At 44.2% G+C, this 26,696-nt stretch overlaps 1 protein-coding gene across 17 annotated transcripts in view; it reads right to left on the reverse strand.

The window, feature by feature from the left end:
• The window catches only part of TCF7L2 (transcription factor 7 like 2), a 181,671-nt gene extending 155,208 nt beyond the window's left edge, over positions 1-26,463 (reverse strand). For all 17 annotated transcript variants that reach the window (XM_056350686.1, XM_056350684.1, XM_056350690.1 and 14 more), the window contains exons 1-3: positions 25,560-26,463; positions 25,139-25,205; positions 24,822-24,946 (exon numbers count right to left, since the gene is read on the reverse strand). In XM_056350686.1, the coding sequence (XP_056206661.1) occupies positions 24,822-24,946; positions 25,139-25,205; positions 25,560-25,748 (381 nt within the window). In that variant the 5' untranslated portion in view covers positions 25,749-26,463. The remainder of the gene's footprint in view (positions 1-24,821; positions 24,947-25,138; positions 25,206-25,559) is intronic.
• Positions 26,464-26,696: the final 233 nt, after the last annotated feature.

Here is a 26,696-nt window from a genome sequence, read left to right on the forward strand (position 1 = left end):
TATTCGCTACTTTAAGTTTTGTGGAAAGGGCCTTAAATGAGTAACACAAGAAAGGATGATTTTTTTTTTGTCCAAAATGAGACAGAACATGTGCATGAGGGTTAGCTTTGCTGGAATCCACTGAAGACCACAAACAACAGTCAAGTACACTCATTGTTCAACCCCTCCGTCTTGCCAAAGCAATTCCTTCGCGAGATTGTTCCCTTGTATCTTCCTCGGCATTTGACAACTGCCTAGCGCACACATTTTAGGTATTAAACCAGTAAATAAGTAGTGACAGCTTCTTAGGCCATTATTGTACAACATCCACATCCTCTGGAATACGTCAATCAATCTGCCTGCACAATGCGGTGCTTAATTTTCTTTTAAAATAAGGAAAGCCGTAGCTGGAAAACCTCTGAATAAGCACACATTAAATACATCCCACAAAGCAATCACAGCACTAAGAACAACCGCGAGGAAGTGATCAATCCCTGCCCTCTCCTCACAAAGGAAAAAAAAAAAAAAAGAGAGAGAAAAAGAATAAAAAAAAATCTTGCCCCTCCTTTGCATTTTGACAAATTTTTTTAAAAACCCAAGAAGTTGAGGGGGAAAAAAAAAAATCAAAACAATTATCCACACTCTCTGTGGCAGTCAGTAAAAAAAAAAACCACAAAACAAATAAACAAGAAAATGCTGCTTTCAATTTCTATATATTTCCTTCTCAATTGGAAAGATCAATAGTTTTAAGACAAATACTACACCTTCTTTCTGCTCCATATGTTTCTCTTATTGGTTCATTTATACAGGGTTGTTCTCGTATGAGCAGTTAGTACATCTTTTTGTCATTTTAGCCTTCCCCAGCCATTAGCGTTAACCGCTGAGACGGTGCGGCTCTCCTCTGCCATCCTGCCTGAGCACTGCATCTCTCCCCAGCCCTTCTCCCTTTGACTAATGTTCACCAACACTCATACATCATTCCCAAATTGGTCCAAATGAATTAAACACAGCTCTGCTTAACATTACGAGATTTAAATGGATTTTCTCTCTGCAGGTCTGCCCCATAATTGGGTTTATCCATCTTGTTGAAGTACAGTTTACACTTGCTAACATCACGCCAATTCAAGCTACATTTTCTGCTCCAGTGGCAGGAGTGAAGCAGATTTGTCATCGGATCATAACAGGTAATTCAAACAACAATTAGTTTGATGACGGCCCGTATGTCAATGTCTGGTCCCAGTCAGCACTGCTCACACCCGCTGCTCTCTGTACACTAAGATGAATTGTGCTTACAATTCTTCAGTTTCAATCGACAAATACCTACTGGAAAAAAGCTGGATCTCAATTGACACAAAGACATCCCGTTGCCCAGCGAGTGCCCTGGGAGGAGAAGGCCCAGGAAGAGCTGGACGGTGCAAGCTCCTCTGCGCTCCAGCTACACTGTGGCTAATGGCAAAAGCTGAAGGACTGGGGTTTGCACTGCATTTGCCCAAGACGTCCCCAGCACTTCGTAAACATCTTTCACTCACACACACAAACCTCACACCAGTTCCCAAACTCAAAACACTGCAGCCTGTGAGGCAGGCACAAGGTACCCTTGCTTTGTAGCCCTGCAAACTCAAGCAGAGGCAAGTCTAGGTGGATGCCAAAATGAGACTATTTTCTGGTAGGTGCCACATCCACAAACCCACCAAGTGTTTGCAGGGGCAATTACAAACAGCTGAGAGCCACTGCAGATGAAGCTGAGCTTCTCAACCTGGGTAGCCAGCACTAGAAAGCTTTAGCTTCAGATTTTGATATATTGGGAGACATAGGGAAGTCCCACGAGTCCCAATTTTTAGCGAAAGGCTTCAGATTCTAGCTCACATAATAACATTCAAAATATTTGCAGGCAAAGTCATGCGTTCTGAGTTCAAAAATACCATGCATTTCTTGGAGGGCTGATTTTGCCAATTAGACAAGCCATAATTTGCCTCTCCAAATCTGTTCAAGAAAAATTGCTTCAGATAATAAAAATTAACATTTTCTTAGGGCCAAGTAAACCTAATTTCACATTCATGTTTTTCAGGTCCATTCACAATTATAGGGTTAGCTGGGAGAGATTCAAACAGCCACATACATCACTGTCTATACTATTAACTATGAATGAGATCAATCCCTTGGCTAGTTTTCCTCTTACTCTGTTTTAAAGGAAGAGAAAGAAAAATCCCCTTCTAACAGATTTTCCACACTATCGTTTTGTCTCAAATTATATACTAACATACAATGCTAGTTGCTGTACATCCTTTAACTGAAAAATCCAGCTAGCTGGCTGAAAATGTAGGAAGTCTTTTCATAATTAGAAAAAGATCTCCACCAAAAGAAATCAACATTTAGATAGAAGTCTTGGTTTAAAAATTAAAACATACTTAATGAGCAACAAAGATATCAGTGACTAAAGATTTTCAAAGCCAATACAAGAACACCATAAAAACCTCTTTAACCTAAACATTGTAAAGAAGATGATTAAGTTCAGATCAAAAAGTAGTTAAAGTAATGATATATAAAATATTCTCCTTCTGGACGTGGCAAGGGGAAATTCTGCACAGATAGAAAGCAGGTTCACTAAAACCTTACTGGAACACATAATTCTGTTTCTCTACACTAAATTTAAATAAGATACAAATCAGTACCCTGAAAAAAAATTACAGTATTCTGTGTGCTACCTCTGGTTCACATTTTCTGTTCTAATACCATCACTGCCTTTTGTGTGCCCTCCCACCAAAAAGTTACAAGTACTATTTTCACTTTCATCTTTTTTTCTTATTCTGCTGCATGATTTATATATGGAGACAAATCAGACTCATCACGGCCTGATGCTCAGCTGAAATAAGTCATGAGAGGGCCACTGGGGGGGTTTTGTTGGTTGGTTTTTTTTGAAGCAGAGTTACGACAGCTCGCACAATCTTTGGACAACATACATTTAGCAATTCTACATTTGTTTTTTCATCATGCTGGTATTTCAGTATAATTCTGAACACTGGGAAAGGCTCCAAGTGTCTCAGGTCACTTCGCAAAGTACAGTTGGCATCAATCCCACAGGTCATTCCCTTGGAGGGCTTCCCAACATCTCAGGAGCACCCAATCAAAACCTCTAAAACTACTCAAAGACATCAGTTCCCACACAAACCCATCATCTGGTGATTTGTGCCTGTCAAGTTCTGTAGAAAGAAATCCTGATGCCTCATATTCAGCAGATTAATGGGTAGAAAGAGAACACAGCATCTCTGCCACACTCCCAGTGCTTGACCCAAGCGGGCTGGCCAGGGAAGAGGTAGCAGCAGACAAGGCTGTGGCAAGAATCAGGACCCAGTTTTGCAACCGTTAACTCCTGTCCCACTGAAGGCTGTGGGTATGGGGCAATGTCCCCAGGCCAGACCCTTATCACCCGTATCTGCAACGAGGCAACAGGAGCTACTTGTGCCCTTGTGCAAACCAGCCACTTAATTGCATGGCGGCTGGGGAGGGGGGGGAGCGAGATCGTAACAGTGTGTTTATTTTTGTCAAGCTGGCAGGGGAACAAGGCACAGGTTTGCACGTGAGAGAAGGGCAGGGGTCACATCAGGAAAAAAGGAATAATGACTTCTAGGTTTGGGCATCGCCTGGCACCCCAGAGCCAGCAGATTCCAACTCTTCCAGCTACTCATTCACAGCCAGGAAATACCGTCTCTCTCAGTCATCACTCAAAATAATAAATACGTATTTATAAATTGCATGCAGTCTGTTCCCCTTCCACAGGGCTGAGCAGAGCTGAAATAAGAGCAACACAACCCCCTAATCATCAGAATAGCTGTAAAACCAAACGGGAACCACAAGTCCCACACAGGCAAGCTCAAATAGTACCAGGAAGCATCACCAGGCATCCAAGAAATTATGAAGACAACTGGAAAGTTTCTCAAAACTTTAGATCTATTCTGTCTTCCAAAACAGGGAGAGGGAGACCTTTCCCGGGTCATAATCCCTCAAAAGAGGAGACTTCCTACTCCATCACCAAGCAGGCTCTGCTCCAGCCATGGAGCACAGGTGTCAGGTTGACGCCCTGGCATAAAAGGAGGTCGGTGCTGCCGGCCCCGTGGACTCAGCACTGGGCAACGCACAGCCAAAAGCCTACGCAGCGAGCAGGAACTGAGCGGAGCACCTAATAAGTGGATTTTTTTTTTCTTTAATTTAATAAGTCTCAGCTATCACTAGCAGCCAGTGCAAAGCCTCAAAGCCAAGCAGAATAATACATCCTCAGGCTTTTGTATCCCAGCTTGCCCTGATGGCTTCTGTTGCAAATCAGTTGTCATAGCTAGAGACTGGACTTGAGAAGCCGATTAAACAAAGCTTGCCCTGCTCCTGCCTGACGCAGCGCTCCCTCGTCCAGCTCCTCATTAACGGGCTCATGGATATCCACTGTGACTGCTAACTCTACTGGCTATTGAAGGGCATGCACCATGCTGGCAAGAGGCCGGATCTGAAAAAAATCCAGCTTTTCCAAGCAGTCAGAGCGGTGTCGCAGAGCCGTGTGGATTGCTGCGCTGGAACCGCTCTCCCGTGGCGGGTGAGCTCAGGCAGCCAGTGATGGGAGCGCAGCTGAGGTCAGTCTGCTTGGAAAAAACAGAGGGCACTGGACCAGCAGAAGGGCCATCACAGCTTTGAAGGTTTGCTGGTACTGCTGTCCTCTGGCAAAGTCCCCAAGAAACCAGCCTTCCAGTGCAGAGGGACTCAACTCAGACATGGAGAGCATCCATATCCCTGTGCAAAGAGCCTTGGCCAAGAGCTGATCAAACAGACACAGCGGTAAAAGTAGGTCCTACTTTCAGGGAAAAGCAGAACATTAGAGACAAAGGGTGGTATACATTAGCCCTCTTTAAAATAATAATGATACTAAAAAAAAAAAAAAAATCTCCATAGAAAACTCCCATTGGCTTCATTAAGGCCAGGATGTGACCCAAGCTTGTGGAGTTGCCCTGAGGGAAAGGATTTAGTCTCACTCAAGGGATGCCAAAAAATTTAGCAGAGCATCCATAATCACCCTGAAATGTTCTCTACTAGCAAAGCATAACGGGTTTATCATTTATTTCTCAATTAAGTGGTGCTTAAGTTGACCAGGGAGTGGATTCCTATTGTACATTGATTAGCCAATAAAAATACATTAAAAAGTCAGACTACAGACAAGGAATGTCATCCCTCTGCCAAGCGAGGTGTCCTCTTGGACAGGCGGCTGTACCTTCTCTCAACCTCTCTGAGCAGTTCAGCTCTTGTGCAAAATGCTTTTACACCACGAATGAATTCCTAATGCTACTTGTAAAATTACTAGGCACAGCCTTGTTAAACATTCATTTGGAATTAAGACAATAGATTTAAAACAAGAAACAAAACAACAAAGCACGTGAGCACCAAGTGCTACGCTGCATCAAAGCTAAACAAACAGAATAGTCCCTCAATGACTTATTCCCCCCACCGTTACTCCAGACCGTCCAGCCCCACTCTCTGCACTCACAGCATCCCACAGATCAATAGCAAGGCTCACTGACTGTAATGGGAACAGGATCACACCCCTTTCCTTCCAGGACAAAAGGTACAATGACTACAAGCCATTAAGTATTTTGTGGCACCATTCAATGGCTGTATTTATGCCATATACGTAGTTATGATTATCCCATGGAATAATGTTCATTTATTTCAGCAACACTCTGACAAACTATATTTATGCTGCACCTTTGGCCTCCTTGCTTGAACTCTGCTCAGCAATGTCGCTCAGCTGGGACTACTTCTAACATACAAACCCTCCAAACAGCTTTCAAACCACCAGTGTTTCTTGGATATTGTTTTGTTTTTATCTACTACAAAAGGGCATTTTCTCGCTCTCCATCCTTCCACCCTCCTCCCCTTCTCCTCTTCCCCCTCAAGCTGTTGGCCAAAGAAAATCAAGGATTTTAAGTTACATTGCTTGCATGCCCTCTGTGAGCATGTGGGGTTGGCCCAAGAAGCTGCATTCCACCACCCAGCTGGGGAAACCGCCTGGCAAACCCTGGCAGAGAACCCGAGAACCCCATCGCTACCTGCAGCCTCCCAGGAGCTGCAGGGGTGCCTAAATGACCACCTAGGGATGTCACTTTAAAAAAGTGGCCTTAATTACAGGCATCCCCATACTGCACTCACACAACAGCTTCCCTATTGTTCCAGAATTGCAGGTTTATGGACAACCAGCAGAATAAATATTAATGCTACTTCTGTACTTCTCACAGAGAAAAAAAGGCATAGATACATACCTACATTTTAAATGTATCTATATACGCATGCACACAGACAGATGTTTATAAACCCCTTTGCTGTAAACAAAAAGGCTGGCTGGCTGAAGGTGTTATAAATGCCCTTCAGAGCTCATTTAGTCTGGTCTGCATAATGTCACCAGTGAATTTGCCACTTGTAAATATTCCAAATTTACACCAATAAAATCTTCGCAGCAACCAGACAGCTCTATATATATGTATACGTATCTATCTATGCACGGAGCCATTAACATCCATTCATGGTTTGTTATTCTTGTGAAAGATCCATAGGGGAAGGGAGGGAACAAGAGGGGAAGTCCAAACCATGTGCCCTCACAAAGGACACTGAGCACTCAGTGAGCTGGGAAAGTGGAAGCTCACACCCCAGCGACAAGACAGAGCCGCCCCACACCACTTTTCTTCATTTCAAAACTGAAAGCATGGCAGAGATGAGAACGTCAAGGAGCAGGGAGATAAATGTAGAAACTGAGGTCGTGTCATGCTCTCATAAAAGGCCGGGATACACCTACAGAGCCTTCCTTATGACTGCCATATAAACATTACACTGGGGCTGTGTACAGGAGATTAAACAGGAGGGGAGGGAAGCTTCGTATGTGTCATGCTACCAAAGGTTATTTTAGGATCAGCTTAGAAGCTGAGTAGTGGGTGGCAGCTGATTATATTACCACAGGCATATTTAAATATCATGGGCCCAAACTCTCATCAGGATCTTTCACAAAGGGCTGTAGCTACACCGTGACTTGAGCTTGAAACTTGGCCCTCGGAGCAGCCCACTTGCCCAGGGCTGTGGTGACCCTTCCCGGGTGTGAGCTCTCCCTCAGAGCAGGACACAGCCACTGGCACAAGCAGTTTGGCTTAAAGGCCCCGGTTTGTTCAAGGAATAACATCAAAGAATATACCTGAGCCTCCAGCAGGTTTTTCCCAGCATGGACCACCCCGCTGTACCATGAACCACAGTGAACCATCATGAGCACACAGTATACCTGCGGACAGAGCACACGCGGGTACCACACAGGCAGTCCCACAGCCATGTCATCACCAAGTTTTGTTGTCCCACCAGCCAACACCAAACCACAGTTTACCTGCCTCTGTGCACGATAAGTCTCAGAAGAAGCTCAACCACTACTTTCAGAATTCCAGCTGTCAGTGGATCACATCTTGATGGTAACTCTGCAGTTGAAGGAGGGCTCTGGAGGAGCACAGTTCAGCTCACCATGAATTCAGAAAACTCATACGCAAGGGACTTATCTCTGCTCACGTAAGAAACATCTCCGTTCTCCCACACAAGCATCTGCCTTCACAACCGTGAGCCACGAGAACAACACTACCTGGCCATCGAGACATGCCCATGGCTTTAGATCACCAAGCAATGCTGCAAGTCCTGTCTTTAAATGGCCTAATACCAGGTGACTTGGAGGAAGCCACACAGCAGGTTCACACCAAGGGTGACCACTGAGCAGAGCACCCAACGGCAGTGCTGTTCTCACAGACAGACAGACAGGCCCTCCTCTAAATAAGATACTCCTAAATTATAAGAAAATAATCAGACACTCAATTCTCAAATGTCATGACCTCAAAGTTGCAGAAAAAAAAATAATCTTACATATACACACACACGTACATACTTAATATATGTAGACACACATATAAGTATATATTATAGGTATTATATTAATAGATATTATATTGATATTGGTGTTACATAGATTCTAGATGTTTATATATATTATTATTGTTTGTGTGTGTATATATATACACACACACCAGATATTAATATTTTTGCTATCAATCACTTCCAGATTTCTGCACCAAACCCCTGGTTCATAACCAGATCTATTTAATTGTTTTCAAGGCTTACAACACTGTTTTGCAGTGCTGCCTGTATAAAAGCTGCAAACATTTACTGAAGCTTTTAAAGAGAGCTTTATGTGAAAAATGAACTGTTACCCTGAAGAGCAGCTAATTATACCTTTATAAATTTGTAGCTGTTAAGCCATCCAAAACCAGTCATTTTAATTCAGATGTAGTTCCTCTGCCATTTTTAACTGCTCCAAGATTTTGGTACCTATGACTACACCGATGGGCTTATTTGATTAAAACCCAGTAATCCTGCTGCAATTCTTGGATGAACCATTCTGTTTGCCAGGTTTTGCAGGCACAGAACTGTAAATGAAATCTAAAGTCTAGGACTCAGTTTGGGTGGGCAATGCCCCTTCAAGTTGTAAAAGCATTTGAACCACACCAGATGTTAACAGCTCCTCTGGCTTCGTTATCTAATAGGACATCACTTTGAGCACAGTAGGATCATTCCCCTGGTTTCGACCCTGTATGCGAGTTAGAATCAGCTAATACTGGACCTGGGTCTTCGTCGGGATCAGGGAGAGCAAGATGCCAGGCAATGCCCACCTTGCCTGTTTAAGCACCCAGTAAAGAAACTAATCTTGCTACCTTAGCAGAAAGGAGTTATTTAGTTGCACAAAAGGGGCCTCCAGTGAACTCCAAGATGATCTACCCCACATAGCTGCTATTCAACAAACTAAACACAAGGTATGCTGTAGTAACTGTACATAGCATAGAACAGACTGAACAACACAAATTTCTAAGGCAGGTACATAATGTTACTAACAAAATAACAAAACAATAGAAACAGGTGCAAACAACAGAAACTAATGCAAGCTATATTAGTAAATACTGTGAGGAAAACCATATCAACACCATTCTCATCTTCCATTAGTTCAGTGTGTATACACTCATTTAAAAAAAAAAATTACCTTTTAAAAATTATCATCCAAGTAGAAGGAGGAAATTACATCTTTCACCCATAAAGTTTCATCTGTTTCAGCAAAATTCACCAACTGCAAAGAACCACCAAAGAACCACTAACCTACATCACCTGCCAGAAAGAAATAAGATCACCTCAACAGTTTGCAATTTAGAGGTTAATCTACTTAAAGTTTTAGGACACATCACTACTCATTATCTTAGTGCAAGTACACCCTTCGGCAGGAGAAGGTCACACTACCTACCGAAGAGACCACCACCTATCTCCAGTGGACCACACTGTGACACCTCATTGAAAGACTATTTTTAGCCACCTTCCCAACAGCTTCAAATCAGTGAGAAACATTTCTTTCCATAACTTCAAATTAACCTTTATTAAAAGAACTCGATTGTTTCTCCAGTATAAGCCAGGTTGCCTGACAGTATTTGGAAAGTAACTGATCTTCCTCTGAGCTCCCGTGCACACACAGTTATGTTGGTGCATAAACAAGACAGGGAACTACCAATTCCTCTCGATCAAACAGTTCCATACCTGAGACTCCTGCCATGCTACTCAGCTGAGTTACTGCTCATTGAAAAAGAACAGCAAGTAACTTCTGACCCATTTCACAGGCAAGGGCCGTTTTCTCCCCTCCTACATAAACTGAAATGCCAAATACCAAACCTATTTGTAGCAGTCAAGATTAGTTCTAACAGGTGAATCACCAAGAGGATAAACTGATCTGAACATTTATCTAACTACTAATAATCATTCCTACTTATTGGTTTGTTGGACCCCAAATGCACGGAGTACTTAAGATAATAGAGAAAGTTTGATCCTTGCCTAGAGGAACTGCCATGAGTAGAAAAGGAACCAAAGAAAGATGAAACTGCAAAGGAAACCAATCTCCATTTGCAACCGCTTGTGACAGCAGGGATGTGGAACTTGGCTTTCATTCTGCACAAACCTCGCTCTTTTAACCTTTACTGGAATTAACCCAAAGGAAGATGACCCATTGCTAGATATTCATGCAGTTACACCAAACTTTAAGTCTCTGAATCAATGTAACAGAATACCAGAAGGAGATGCCTTAACAGACTCTAAGACCTCATCCTCTTGGCTTTTATTGATGTTCTTACCATCTTAAGAGGGTCACCCTGGAGACGTGAGACTGTAGGTGACCTTTGGAGCCTACACACATGTTCAGCTTCACAGAAAAGAAAACTGGAGTGTCAAACAGCCAAACTCCCTTGTTTTTTCTCCTACCAAACAGCGTACCCACATGAACATACATCTAATGCAACTTATTGATTGTATCAGGGTGCAGCGGGGGTTGGTCATCACTAGCACCACAAACCAGCACAGTGTCCCCGTACCTCAGTTCCATGCAAACATTCAGGTTTAGCTGTGATCACTCTGAAGGCAATCAGTGTGCAAGATTGTTACCAACCAGCTTCGTGCAGCTATACCTTGAAAAGTGACTCCATGAAAGTGGTATGAGGGTGAGGTAGGGAGGAAAGAGGAGTGTAGTGTTTATTTCCTTTTAACTTTCCATTTCATGTGTGTTCAGCGCCATGTCTGAACATGTTCAGACATTTCTTCTCCTCCCCACTTACCCTTCTTCCAAATGCCTGTCCTACAAATTATATCTGGGATCTAAAAATTAAGCTGAATTCTTGCTTTCTCTTTCTTATGCACACAGAGTAATACAGAGACTTTGCAATCCAAATTCTGCACTTGTGTACACCTGCGTTAACCCCATTGTCCTCAAGTTATTCCCTTAACAATGGCTGTGGGTTTGTACAGGTGTTGAACAAGCCCCATAATTGGAATTTAACAAACAATTCCAACAGCAGGGGGGGTGGGGAAGAAAAGAGCCAGAATTCAGCTCACTCCTTATGGCATTAGCTAATGTGTTCAAGGAGCAGGAAAAACAAAAACAAATTTAAAAGGTATTTAGGCATGTGCAGATGCTGACAGGCAACTCGCAAGATTTCCAAAAACTGCCAGTTTTCTACTTTGATCCACAAACCACAGCAACAGCAAGGAGTGTACATGAAAAACTTTTGCTTTGAATTTGCACCACCTTTCCAGTATTCTGTTTAGCCTCCTTCCTGCTTCACAAAGTATTTTGTTTCCAAATGAAACTTTGTAAGCTCCCCCTTGACATCACAAATTTCGGCCACAACCTCACATGTCCAAATGCACAGACCCAGCTGGGCTGAAGACAGTTCTTGAGGCAGTTTACGTGGAGGTGGGCTTGACATACATGCAGGACAGGAGCTGTATTTGCACCACCAGCTCCCAGGAAGGGAAGCCCCTCCAAACCGCTTACCACTGCATTAAGAAACAACCCCAGTGGGAAGCAGAAAAGCAAAAAGAGGCCAGGCAGAAAAAGCAGGCATGAGGACATGCCACACAACGAGAAGACATTGGCTACTTTGCATCACTGCCTCAACTAAACTCAACAGCTGCTCTTCTAGGCTGAGCTAGACTTTACATAGCTGTAAAATCAAATAAAAGCTTTCTGCTGCTGTCATGAGCTCCTGCTTGTGACCACAACTTAAAATCAGCTTCCACCCTCTTTCTCTATATCTCTCTGTGTAGCAAGCCATGGCCAGGACATTGACTGTAGATGTAGTTAGGCTTTGTTGCAATGGATAACTTGGTCATAACATTATAACAGGAAAGGTTGTCTGGCTGGAAAATGAAAGAGACCAGTGACTTTATAGGGCCAGCAATTACTCCTTAGTGATGGAGAATTACTACAGAGCATTCATTACTGAAGAGATGCCAGTTACTGACAAATTACCAAACTGAGAAATTAATTATCAGCTGAGAAAATAATGCACAAGGGATAGGACTGAGAAAGCCATGTTCAAGAGAGGTCCATAATTTGCAACAAGTACATTCTCATCAACAATTAGTCCTGGTACAATTAGTACCGCACTGGGTACTCTTTCAGGATGGCAGACAACATGACTGGTCTGCAAACCATCAATGGTTGAGACAAAATAGCATCATCTAAAAATAGAGACATTGTTCAACCTGACCATGACACTGTCCAACACAAAGACCCGACTCTATGCTCCAACACTGAATAAGCAATTCAAGCTATACTGCCAGGAAAATCGTTGTCCCCCAACTCCTCCTTGTGCCTACAATACGACTTCTACATGTTGAGAAAACCCCTCCCGTATTCACGCACCACGCTTGCAGACGAGGCAAGCAAACCAGGGGACTGCATGCTCTGAGGAACTGCATACAGAAGTGCGCTTTGCTGAACATCAACAAGCATTTTTGCAAGGCAACCTCCAAGACAAGCAATTTTTCCACAGCTTTTTCATGCTAGGGGCCAACTCTGTGAAAAAACTAGATGTTTTTTTGCTCAAACATAAACAGATCTAGCCAAATTCTTCATCGCCATCATCCAGTGGAAAATAACTGAGGGGGGTGGAGGTGGAGGGAAAAAAAGAAGAAAAAAAAAATCTGCACAAAAACTGCACATGACTTCTGAGCTACAACTTTCACAGCCATGAGTATTTATTAGCTTTAACAATATTTCCGTAATCAGCAGCAAGACCTTCCTTTTTCCTCTGGTTTGTATCTTAGGAACCCAGTGCAGATGCTGGCTGATCCCAGGTCTCCAGGAGAGAAGAAAGGAGGATGAATGCAGCATACAACACTCACAGGGTCCCAACAAAACAGGGTCCCAACAAAACATCTAAGCAGCCGTGCCACAGGCCTTGAAGGCAACATGATACAGAGAAACACAAGACAGGGCAAAGACATCAGCCCAAAGGGCTCTTCTCGCTCTCTCCTCCTGCCCCCTACCCCGCATTCACATGTAGTGGTGAACGAAGGGAAGAAACACAACACTGACTAAATGATTAAGTAAATTGGCCAAGGTCGCTACCTCCAAGCGTTTACAAAGCAGAGACCCTACATTACTTCAGGGAGAATAAATAAAAGGTAATCACAAAGCCTGAACAGCTAAGTAAATGGACACCAAAATCACCAACATTGCACCCAGGATGATTACTGAAGAAAACCAAGGAGCTTAATATTTTCTTTTCTTTAAAAGTAAAGGCGTACAAGAAATTTAGCAGTCACATTTTCTTCCTTGAGCAAGAACACCCACACTGCTCGCCCGCTTATTCACTCCCATTTTTCTCTGTGCAGGGTCTGACCAAAAGGATCCCAGACCAAGGTCTCCAGACGCTCCTGCATCACACACAGTAACAACTCTGATTTTTATAGTTTTATTTGGCTTGTTTACAAGGCTCAGCCTCATGTAATCTGCAGGCTTGATCCTTCTCCTAATAAGAGCAATGGAAAAACTTCAGCTGATTGCGTAGTTCTGGACAGACCTTGCAGTGGCAAGAGGATAAACTTTAAGGGTCCAAGCCTTATTCATTCACTTTTCTTGCTTCCACAAGTAATCCTATTAAAAATAATGGGACTGCTCCTAAGAGTCAAAGATGTGGGATCAAATAAGAGAAGAAACTGACTGAGAAATATTTGGGGTTCCCCTTCCAGCAGAGCACAAGCACATTTCCCAAAGCATACTCTTATGTCTGTATATCAAATCAGAGCACCAACAAAAAACCAAATAAATAAAAGAAAAACGCCTGAAAATGCCATTCAAGGCAGGAAGAAGAAACCCAAGTCCTTCTACTTTTAAAACAAGGGCAATCGAATGATGAGTAGCTGAAAACATGGCCACACACACACACTCCTTCATATACACATACATACACAGAGGCAGTTCATCAGAAGTGAATCAGAGAGAGAAAGATGAATTTGAACCCTTTATCCCCTGTCCTTTATAAAGGCTGCCACTCAGTAAACGGAGATTGCTCTAATTACTGTGACAATTCTGCACCCCGTTCAAACAACTTTTGTGTTCTGGACAGGTTTCTCCGCGAGTTTGAAATTCTTGGCCTGAGAACCACTCTTGTCTAAAAGAGGTTTCTCGTTGCAAGCGCAGAATGCAACACTAACAAGTTGTCCCTCTTTTCAGCTCCTTTCATTCTCCTCTTTTCCAATTGCCTGATTCAGGGCTTAATGGAAACTTGTCAAGGCTTTTCTTCCCACAAACCCTGTAGAGCCCCAAGGCAATCTGTGCACAGAGTAACCACAGGAATCTCATATTGTCAATTAAAATTGAATAGACACCTGATAACCGAGTGTACGTTCACAAATAATATACATCGCATGCATGTACACAGATGTGCCCACGTAACCAGTCGGATCCCCACATTCGACACACCAGCAGCACAGCGACACAATTCGTGTTTACAACCACCCAGCTACACCCAGGTTCTAGTTTTCACTTTTTAATTTCATATTTATGACATTTAATTTCATATTTATGACATTTAATTTCATATTTATGACATTTAATTTCATATTTATGACATTAAAAACAAAGTACTTTCAAGTACTGTAGTTGAGCAACAGGTTTCAATGGAAAATAAACTATACGTGTACCAGGCATTTGGCCTTTAATAACCCTGGGGATTGTAAAGATATTTAGCTGCTATCCAGATAAAATAAGCTCTGTGGATATTCTTTACGCAGCAGCTTTGTGACTGGTACAGTAGTTATGTTTGTGACTAGCTCCTGTAAAGTAACTTTTTTTTTTTTTTTTTACACTGACATAGGCATGTTTTAAGCTATATTTTATGGTGTAGTTTAAGCATTAAGAAAAAGTCCATAAGAGAACGTAACAGGGATTGAAGTAAACTGAGACATTTGGTTAATAACATTAAAAATCTCAAAAACTTGACTTCCAGACAGACAGCTATAATCTGTAACTCCTTCGAAAGGGAGAAAACCTTTTTGCCAATGTCCCAGAGAAAACAAAGGAAGAAACACTGATTGCCATCTTATTCTTCTGATGTGTTTGTTCAAGGTCATACCTTCCCCTGGATTCTTTATTATTGGCAAACATTCATAATAGCGTAATTTCAATAGCAGTCTGTTCAGCCTGGGTGTAGATCAATGCAGCATCTATATGCCATCTTCTAGACCTTGTCTATGTCATAGCGGCCCTGGTTTTATAAATCTCTTAAATCTAATTAAACCAATGTAAACCTCTTACCGTGTATGCTCCCAAACCAGTTCACTGGTTTAACCAAGTTAAAATTATTCAGGCTAGGGTTTAAAGCAGTTCCAAGAGAACCTTTATTAAATATTTGCATCAGTTAAAAACAGAAATCAATGTAGTGGCTTGTCTCTAGAATAGAACAGCCTATAGCCTCAGTTTTTTTCCAGATTATTTAAGGAATCATTGACTCCAGTGAGAGTCTGGATGTGCTCAGAGAGGTACACCCCCACCTTTTCTTGCTCTATTTTTCCCTTTCCTAAAATAGGATGATTTGTTTCTATTGTATCAACATCCAAGAATCTTTCATATTCCCCAGAAAGTCCCTTTGCACTATTTTCAGTTTGGCATTTTCTAACTATTATTTCCCACATCCTTTTGGATTTTTCTGGTGTCTCAGCTGCATCAACATTACTAATGAATTAAAAACCAGAGACCGATTGTGTTGTATACAGCATCTTTCACACCACAGGACCGGTCTGGAGAGCCCTACAAAGCTGTGAGATAATACTAGTCGAGCTCAATTATATATTCCTACTTGGTAGCCATGAGGCATGCAATCGTACTTCCCACAGAGCCTAGGGCATTAAAACCTGTTCTGCCAAGAGGGGGAAACAGTTAGGCAGGACTAACTGTATCGGTAGGACTAACAAAACGGTTATGAGACCTTTAACACCACAGAGTCCCTCCTGAATTCAGCCTCCCTTCCTGGCCAAATACCTGCAGAAGTTTGGTACACAAAATATCTGACCCCCAAAAGAAGCTGCGCTCCCATCTTCTCCCTCCTTGCACTTCCTTCAGCAAGCAGCAAAAACATTTCAAACAACACAAATCCATTCTCCGCTCACCAAAGCCTACTTGTCTCCTGTAATTTCTATCATTTTCCTGTCATCATTTCTTCTTTGCTGAAACCAGCAGCGTATGAGTCAGAGAACAATCATTAACTTTTACAACTTCCATACAAATCCACCTACTCATATTAGAAAAGCAGTATTGACATGCAACACAGCCTCAGATCAAATCCTGATTCTGCCAGGATGCTCCGCACTTCTCTGGGAAAGTCAGACACTGCAGAAGCAGGGGCTCGTTTAAGAGCATACCACTGGAAACATAACTTTTTTTTTTTCCCCCAAGAGTGAACGACACCACAGAACCAGCAATATATCAATATGACATTTAGTTGAGTTTGGCTTTTTCAATACCTTTATCCACTTTTGAAGAAGTTGGCCGTTAGTTCAAGACACACGGGGCCTGATCCAAAGCCCTTCATTATTAATAGAAGCCTTTTTTCCACTGACTTCAATGGATCTTGGACCAAGCCCAAGGAAGACAAGATTTCACAGCAGTAAGAGTGACACACATTCTCCGCATTCAAAAAAAAACAATACACGGTATTTACGATGTCAGTCTGTATAGTGTAGTTTTGTTTGTGTTTTGCTTTTTTAAAATAGGCTCTAGGCTGTCGGATTAATGCACCCAAAAAGTCTCTTTGGAGTTGGAAGGAATTACAGGGAGATACAAAATGCTATGGCGAGGTATATAATATTCCCAGCATTTACCCCAATGAGAATATAAAGGCACCCACTATCATAACACTTCTTATAAGTTGCTGCAGCCACACTTTAAAGTGTCCCATCGTTATAAGCTCCTCTAGGAACAGCTACAGCATTGCCCATGATGAATTAATTTGTGTTAATGTGGCTATCACGCACATTTCCATATGAAACCCATTGTTCTAGAGCATTAATAAAAACCTCACCAAGTGAAGTAACATGGTACCCCTATATTTAGTTTAAAGAAATTCAAAATAAATACATTAAAACAAAATTGCTAATATCTTTAGTACATCATAATTGGCACAGCAAGCAGAAACCCAGTTATCTTCTCAGTACATATTTATAGCATCACCCTTCCCCATTCATTCTGCATTTTCTTAGAGAATCTGCTGTACCCTACATCTGCAATTCATTGACTTTACAATTTACCACATGTTGAGATGGAGAGGTCTCAGCTCCATTTGAATCACTGCACAAATATGCAAGTGATTTATCGTTTTAAAACTGAAGACTGCAGAAGAACGACTCCACTTTTCCTGAACATTACTCCTTCTGGCAGACCATGAACAATTACAGCGCGTACTAATTAAGCTCTGTAAATGTGCTGTGCCCTGCTAATGCCTACCAGGCCTCAAATTTAGTTGCATGAAGCCAAACTTCAGCCAGCGACTTAACTCATTCAGCACTGCCCAGTTGCCTGAGCGTGACCCCACGCAGAATAAGGGTCGAGGGTTTAGCCAACCTAAAACAAAGGCGCGAGACTGAACAGATTTTGCCGGAAAGAATTGGAGGGGGGAGATGCTGGAGGGGGTGGGAAGAGTCTTGGGAACCAGAGGAACATCCTTGTTGATAACCTGTTAAAAAGGTACAATACCACACCAGCTTTGCAGCGCGGTGCTGGGGGATTCGGATCTGTCCCTGCGGGCTAATAAGTCACAGTGATCCATTGATTAGGGAAATGCATAAAACCTTCAACAAAACTGTACAGCTATTTGTGGAAGGGCCAAATTGACAGCCACCTCTTTCTTTTTTTTTTTTTTCCCTTTTTTTTAAGTCGGGTTTTACATGACTCTTAGAAGAAAAACATATGGGCAAAGGAGCGCAGCTTTCCACCACACACATAACCCTGCCTTTTTCTTAAGTTAGTCTCCACACACAACAGTAACCTACAGGGAACCTGAAATCAGCTGCTGGAGAAATTAAAGCTAAAAGTAATACCTAGGCGTACTTGAGTAATCGCATTATCTTGTTAAAACATACACACACACAACATAGACAGGACAGCAGCACTTCCAATCTGACTGTCCACTCTAGGAAAGCATGTTTAATGGGGAGTGAGCCGAGAATAACGAGCTTTGCTGAGTAAAGCACTGTTTCTCCTTAGGCCCCAGACTTTCCTGACACTTAAGAGTCAATCTCCAGATCCCAAGCTTCCCCTCCAACCATCCTTTCAAATACCAGCAGTCCCCCCACCCCCCCACCCCCCAAGTTTCTAGGATTTTTCCTCCTCGAACTCCAACATCCCTCCTTTGTCCTCCAGTTACTCTCCAGCAGCCTCTGCTCTTGCTGTGCGCCCCCCCCACCCCACCCCCGGTTACCCCCCTCCCCCCAGACTTCACCCTTGGCACGTCCCCCTGGTTCCCCTCACCCCTCCACACTGACCTACACATCCATCCCAGATTGACCCTTTCCAGCAGGACACAGGGCTTCTCCCCTAAAAACTGCCTTGAACCCCAACACCTTAGTTAATTCAGCACACGTTCTCCCTTAAGGTGGGCTTTTGCCTCTTTTTAAGAGGCCCCGTTTTACACGCACGAACCAGTCTGATACGTGTATTTCCAAGCATCCACCTTTTGCATAAAACCTGATGCAATTTTTTTTTCCTCCCAGCTCAGTGGTATGTGAGAAAATTAAAGGACGTTTCCAGGTGTCATCTGTCTTTAAATGTTTGCTTGTGTCGGTATCTAGGAAATACTGCACAATATCACTGAGACCTCTATAAACCATATGAGCTGGGCTAAACTTCTTCCCTCCTTCAGCCTGGCTGCGTCATCCGCAGCCCAGCCTTTACAGCACTGCAAGTGTTAATTATAAACTTCGGAGCCTACTTTAAAAAAAAAAAAAAAAACCACACAAAAAAAAAAACCCAAAACCAAAAGGCACAAACATAAACCAGCAGTTGAGAGGAGGAGCAGAAATATTCTTTGCTTTTGGGTGGGGAGAGAGAGGATTTCCATATCTCCCCCACACACCCCCAGCACCACACTCCATCTCTCATTGCTTATAATTAGTGAAAGAAATTTGACCCACTGCCAGTGTCTGTGGACCTTGGATATTATAAGGCCAGCGTGGCGTCAAATATCTTAACATTCATAAGTGTTATAGGCTGTAAATAAACCCCATGGATTTATGACCCTGCGGTGCTTGCCAGCAAACGACTGTGGCACATTTCTTTCAGCAGACCTGTCGAGGTGCAAGTTTGCCTTTGGTTGTAAAATTAACCATTTCCTTCACAAATGTGCCCAATTAGAAGTCAAAGTTTTAAGGCTTACTTACATATTTGCCAGGACGCAGTACTGAGGAGACGCCCGGGGAACAGAGCTTTAAACTTACCCCACCACCAAAAAAAAAAAAACCCTCACAAATGCCCCCAAAGCAAAACTTCTCACAACGGCCCCAATGTGGGAGCACAGTGTCTGATTTCCCCCCAAACCCCAAGCTGGCAGCCCCACTGCTTTTATATTTATAGGTGCCCCTCGCCAGCCCTGGCTCATTTTTGGCTGCTGGGAGGCTGGGGGGGAGCAGGCGGCTCCCCCCGAGCTGCGCCTGGAGAAGGCTCTCCTCCCTTCCCCCAGGATAATGTCATCTGCTTCCTGTGTAGGAGAGCATTTGCTAAATCCAGGTTGTCTCATGCTTAACTGCCAATAATCCAACTTCCACATAACTCCCAGACAGCTGGGAAAAGGTCCTCAGAGTTTTTAGTCATGGTACAGAAACACACGTCCACACAAAAAATCTGCAGCTGTCCTTTTTCTCTACACCACATTTTTTATCTGATTTTGGGGCCCAGTCATGAAAATCTTGACAAATTTAAAACATTTTTACCTACATTCTGGTTTACAAGCTCCAATGAAAGCTGCAACATACTCCTCCCCCCCCTCCATCTTCAGCTGACAAATCAGCACATATTTGCTTGAACAAAAAACGAAGAGGAAGGAGGAAAAAAAACCCACCCTACTCAACATCATCAGTCCATGTATGAATGCATTCAAAAAACCTGGAAAGGCATCTACTGTATTTTTTTTTTCAGTACAGATCAGCCACTGGTGCACCTATTAAAATTGTTCGATTTCCAAAGCAAATATTATTTTTAATGAAGTGCAGTCCTGCAATTATCCTGTACACTCAAGTTAACAGTACTGCATTATATTGTTTTGCAAGGTCCAAGAAACATGAAACTTTTCTCTAACTAATTTTCATAGCCCCCTAAAGAGAAGCTGATTGATTAAGCAGTGCAGCATTTGCTCCAGAATGAAATCTTATCAGAAAAATAGAGAAAGAGAGAGAGAGCAAGAATTAAAAATAAATCAGCTTCTTCACCGAAAATGAGTTAACAAACACAGTCTGTTTGCCATTGTACACCAGCTATGCTAATGCTATAGCAGAGTGATTCAGCAATCTACCTAATTAAGCATGAGGAAAGTTTCTTTATGGAGGTTGCATTTGATTTACGCCACAGGATCATCAGTTCTTATTTAATAGCTTGTTTTTAAACAAGTCCAGAAACTTTATTAAAAGCATGTCCATTCAAATTTTTTTTAAAAAAAAAGCAAATAATTCACTCTCCACTTAATAGCTACGTGTCATAAAGTACCAAAGTGCTGACATATTAAGTTGTATCTACATTATTAAACTAGTTGGTGGACGTTAATACTATAATCCATACTGCAGACATTAAACCTCAACCATAAAGATTAGTAAAGAATTAATATTGTCACATCGAGGCTGAAACCTTAACACGCCAGCCATAAATATTTCTGAAGGAGATGAAAAACAATTAGCATAAATACCAAAGAAGGGCAAGAACACCTGTTCTTTTTCAGTGCGATAAGCATTTTATTGTTCTCTATTTAAAATGTAATGACCTGTGTAATTACAGTAATATTACATTGTATTGCAAGGGCTTGGAATGTCACACTTTGAAAAGTGTTGTCAAAACAATTGGAGGGAGGGAAAAAAAAAAAAGGACCACCATTAACCCTTCACACCCCAGGGTCTACAGCTTTTGTATCAAGAAGGATTATGTTGTTTGATTCAGTAGATAAAGGAAAACATCAATTTTTCGAGTTAATTAAAGAAAAAAGTTTCTTTCTGAACGCAAAATCTAGGTGAGGGGGCTACTCTCCACCACAGCTATTCCCAACTCCCAAACTTCAGGGCCAAAGGCAAGCTTATTCCTACAGTCTTACTCAGCAAGCAACAATTTAGGGGAAAGGAAGATGCAAAAGCACTAGTAAAAATAAAAATATCTGCCAGCTGGGTTTTCTCAAAACACAATGCAACCATTTGCTCACCGAAAGCATTAACCAGGACCTAAATTTAGGGTAAAAATTAAATACACCATCTTCTTCATTTTCCAACTCTGAAAGGAAAACATTCTCCTTTATTATCCCTAACAGACAGCTACCCCAGTCCCTCTGCAAGCGTTAGTATGGATCTGGCACTCTCAGATGCATTACTTCATTACTATTTGGCTAGACCTCTATTTAGTCCACATCTATGCTTAAAAGCAATCCACAGTATTCTATCAAAAGCAAGATTAGCATGCAAAACATCTTTGGCTTTTAAAAGTAAAATCATTCCTATCGAGCTTCGTAAAGAGACTGCAGTATTTAAAGCATTATTCTTGAGATAATATTATTCATCGTACGCAGATTTTATGATACTTCATAATTCTTCACATTCCTAAAGCAGTAAAGCAGAAATTGCTGCCCACGAGTTTGCTCTTGAACAGACAATTACAGGTACATTTGCAAAACACAATAATCCCCCTACACACCCAAATAAAACAAAAAGGGGGAAAAAAAGCCAGGGGAAAAAAAAAAACAAACAACAAAAAAACCACACCCACAGACCTTTAAGATTCTACAACAGCAAAAGGAAAGGAAAAGCAATTTTGCTGCATATCTGCATCACCTCTTTACCTTGCATGCTCTAAAACTCAACAAATATGGCTTCAGAAAAAACTACATAAAGAAAAATAAAATTCAAAATTATGCAGAATGATCTATGCCTTTCCAACCTGTATTAAAAAAAAAACACAACAAAAAAAAACAAAACAAAACAAACAAACAAAACAAACAAAAAAAACCCACCAACCAAAAACACCCAAACAGGAGACAGAAAGATCTAGTTGGTCTGGAATTGAAAGCTGGTACAGCAGAGAACTAGAATCCACCTAAAGACAGTGTGTGACGGACAACAGCTATCCCGCTGAATCTTTATAATATTCTGCTCTCAGGCCTAAATAAACAACTTTAATTTTTCCTGGCTATAATTAAGTGGCAGGCAAACAAGCAAGCACAGGGAACATGAACAAGTGAGGTTAAGGAGATAGGAGAGGGTTGCTGGAGCCTGGATGTGGAAATAAGAAAATTGCCTATTGAGTGTGGAAATATCCTTTCAGAATCCATCTGATAACAGGAGCAGGCCACCTGCCATACCAACAATCAACCAACCTGTCATCTTCCGTACAGTACCTTTAATTCACACAAACCCAACATTCCTATGGAGGCCTTTTTTAACTGGGGGGAGAGCAAGGGGAGGAAGAATGCTTCCAGGAAAGCTAACTGCTGAAGGATCCTATCCTCACAGGCTAAGGGAAAAAGGAGCTGTAATAAAGGTAATGAAGAAAAAAAAATAAAAATAAAGAACTGTAGCTGCTGTAAGAGAAACGCTTAAAGAGAAAAGCAGCAGAGGTGTGCTTCCTATTAACCCACACTTGGAACGGGGGAATGCTTTTAAGGTAAAAAGGAAGGGGAAAAAACCCAAACACTACTGAGCGCCACAATTTGCAACAAAGTAACAAAGATTGTTTTGCCATCTGGATCCTGGTGCTCGCAGAACTCGGGATTTATCACCGGTCATCCATATACATGGGGGTGACTGTATTCAAAAGGAAAAATATAATGCATTCAGCCCCTGAATTCCCCTCCCAGTCATTACCATTGCAAACTGCAGTCACCCCTGTGCTACTGTCCCAGGGATCACCTCCTTGCAAGAGGGGCCTTACAAGCCACCAAAATAAAACCCTACCGCAGCCCTAAACATATGCAAAGTTAAAAAAAAAAAAAAACAACCTTCCTTCCTCCCTCCCTGTCACTCTGCATTTACTAATCTGGGACTACTGACATTTTACTAAGTGAAAACAAGACTGACCCGATGTTTAATATTTTAATGCTTTAAAACACTTGTAGATCTGATACACTGAAGTTGTCCAAGCCCTCAGTCATTAGTACGGTTTCAACATCCACCAAACAGTAGATCTATTATTGCAAATCGCTATCTCGTGTTACCACAAGGAAGAAAGGGGAAAAAAAAAAAAACCAACTGTATAAACACACATGGTGATGGTGGGGACGCTTCAGATTTAGAAACACCCAGCAGAAACAAAACAGCAATGCTGAACCCATTGGTAGGAACACGTAGCGTTTTGTATTCCCAGTGGATTTAGCCGGTTTAGCCCAAAATTTTTTTAAAAAGTCTGTAAAAAGGTGACACTTGAGAAATCTGATGGCAGAGCTGCTCACACCGCGACACTACGAGCGGAAAAACAGCTGGGACTGCAAACCCCCCAGCAGATCCCAAAGTTTCCTGGGATCTGGGTTAAAACTTGCTCTATCTCCAGGCACAAGGCGTGCAGCCAAGCACACCCCTGCCACCGAGCCCTGGGCTAAAAAAAAAAAAAAATAAAAATAATAATAAAAAAAATTACAAACCCACCCAAAACCAAAAAGCCCAGAAACACACGAGCCAAAAAAAAAAAAAAAAAAGAAAAACAAACAACAACAAACCGGACGCTTTCAGCAAACTGTTTTTCGGCCAGCACACTTCCAGGAGGAATTTTGCTCGACTTGTTAGATTATTTGGTGGTGGTTGTCGGAGCTCAGCGCGGCGATCCGCGCCGCCGGCCTCAGCCCCCCGCTCGGCTCTGCCCCGCGGCGCCCCCGCAGCGCCCGGCACGCACGGAGCGCGCCGCCGGGCCGCCTGCCGCCGCACAGCCCCGGTGAGGGCCCCGGCCCCCCGGCCGCCCCCAGCCCCGGCCCGGCAGCGCTCCGGGCAGGCGGGGCCGCCGCACCGACAGGACCCCGGCCCCGGGCCGCCGCGCTGAGGCCGGGCACAACTCGCGGCGCCCGCGGCCGGGAGGGGCCGTCGCCCCGCGCCGGGCACGGTGAAGGCGCCGCTCCCGCAGGCCGGGGGCGGGCAGGAGAGGGTTAAGGGGGAGGAAAGGGGAGGGGGAGCCGGCCCAGCCGCCACGGAGGAGGGCAGGAGGCGACGGATCACTATGGAAAACGAGGAGTTTGGAGGAGCGGATCCAAGACTCGGCCGGGAGAACCCCCCCCCCTCCTCCCCACGGAAGGGGAGAGGGGAGTGATGGGGGGAGCCGGGGGGGGAAAAAGCAACTCCTCAATTATTTTTTTTTTTTTTTCATTTATTTCTAGTTTTGTTCTGTGGCTGGATTAGGTGTTGCTTGGATTTTGTTTGGGGGAGTTGTTGGGGGTTTTTTCTCCCCACCCCCCCGCAGGGGAGATTACGAGGGCTCCAGAAAACTGCCCATAGAACTGAAAGTTTTTTTTTAAAAAAAAAAAAAAGGAAAAAGTAAAAAGGGAAAAAAAAAAATAGGAAATATGGCGAAGTGTAAACAAACCCCCTCCCGCCGCGGCCCGCGGAGTTTGGAAAGTTTGCTGCACGGCGCGGGGGAGGGGGCGGCGGCCGGGGCGGGCGAGCGGGGGCACCGGGGAGCGCGGCGGCGGCGGGAGCCGGGGGAAGGGGGGGAGAGGAGAGGAAAGGAGAGGAGGGGGGAAAAAAAAGGCACTTACCGTTCTCGCCGTCGGAGAGAGCGATCCATTGGGCAGATACGGGCTGCTGAGGTCGGGGATCATTATAAAGGGATAACCCGGGTATGGTGGGCCCTTAAACAACCCTCCATCTTGCCTCTTCGCAGCTAACATGGCGGGGGAGACACGAGCGGGAGCGGGGAAGGAAGGGGGCAACAGGGGAAAGAGAAAGGAAGGAAAGGGGGGGAGGGGGGGAGGAAAACTTTTTTTAGAAAGTGTCCCAAAAAGAGGAGCCGGGCGCCCGGCGGAGGGGCGGCGGCGGTGCGGACGGGCGGCGGGGCCGGGCCCGCCGTACTCACCTTCCTCCAAACTTTCCCGGGATTTATCTCTGAAAGTTTCGGACCGAGGCGGGGGCCGCCGCTCCGCCTGGGAGCGAGCCGGGGGTCGGCGTGGGGCAGTTGGGGAGGGGGGTGGTTGGGGTGGGTGGTGGGGTGTTGGTGGTTTTTTTTTTGTTGGGGGGGGGGGGGGGAGAGAAGGGAGGAGGGAAGGAATAAAAGGCGAAGGAGAAGAAGGGAAAGGTGCGGGGGGACGGTGGAAGGGAGAAACAAACAGAACAAAACAGAAGGCATCGTTACAAGTTGGTGCCGCGGAGGAAAGTTGGGCGCCGGCGGGAGCGGGACCCGGCGCGGCGCCCCCGGCCCCGGCCGCGGCCCCGGCGAGGCAGCGCGGCCCCCGCCCGCCCGCCGCCCCGCAACGGCCCCGCGGGGGGTTCCCCCGTACCTCCGAGTCTGAGGAGCTGTTTTGATTCGTTTCTGATTCATTGACGAGAGACGACTTGACATCAGCTAAATCCCTCTCGGCCGAGGAGTTCTCGGAGATCTTCTCCTCCTGCTCCCCTTCGTCTTTGAAAGAGATCAGTTCATCGTTGGCGCCCAGGTCGTCCCCTCCACCGCCGTTCAGCTGCGGCATTTTCCTCCTGGCTCACCCCACCAGTAGCAATTTTGCAAAAAGGGGAAGGGGGAAAAAAAACCAAGAAAAAAAAAATAGGGGAATGGGGGGGGGGGGGGGGGGAAGGAGAAAAGAAGAGGGGAGGGGGGGGAAAGTTTGCACCAAAAAAAGAAGAGTCCAAGGTGAAAGTTTCTTTTTTTTCCCCTTCTTTTTCCTCCTGGGGAGGGGAAAAGAGGGAGGAGGAGGGGAGGGAAATGTCTCTTCTTTGCTCCTTTGCACCAGTGACTTTAGGCTTCTTCCTTTCCTTCTTCGGGATTTTCTCTTTCTTTCTTCCAGGGAGCTGGTCGGCGTGCACTGCGCGCACACGCACTCGCACCCGCGCACGCACTCACGAAAAAATTAATAATAATAAAAAATATATAGACGGGGGGGAGGGGGGGCTTGGGAGGGGGGGGGGGAAATAATGCAACAAACAAACCCAAGAAGTCAGCTGTAACGGGGGGGCAGCCGCCGCGGATATTGGGAGCCTGTGCCGCTCGGGTTTGAGTGAGTTGAAGTTGGACTGAGAGCTTTTCAGTTCAAAGGCGGCGCTGATTGACAGATAGAAAAAGGGGGATCGAAATCCGGAGGAACGGAGAAGTCTGGGATCCGGGATTATTGACAGGGAGCGAGAAACACACCAGGCACTTAATGAGATGCAGGAGGGGGCGGGGGCTCCCCGGTGACGTCTGCATAAATAAACAGGTCTGGGGCGCGGGAGGGGGAGGGGGAGGAGGGTGGGGGAAGTAGGAAACTAACAATGATCCTTTTTGGCATGGGAGCGGGAGGGGAGGGGAGCGGGGGGGGCCGCCGCTGGGGGGGCGGCGCGCAAAACGGGAGGGAGGGCAAAAAAAAAAAAATTAAAATAAAAAAATATTTTTTGCGCTGTAGCTGAGAGCTGCAGGACGGGGGGAGCGAGCGGAAAGCACC

Source organism: Falco biarmicus, chromosome 9, assembly GCF_023638135.1.
Source record: "Falco biarmicus isolate bFalBia1 chromosome 9, bFalBia1.pri, whole genome shotgun sequence".
Lineage (NCBI taxonomy): Eukaryota > Metazoa > Chordata > Aves > Falconiformes > Falconidae > Falco > Falco biarmicus.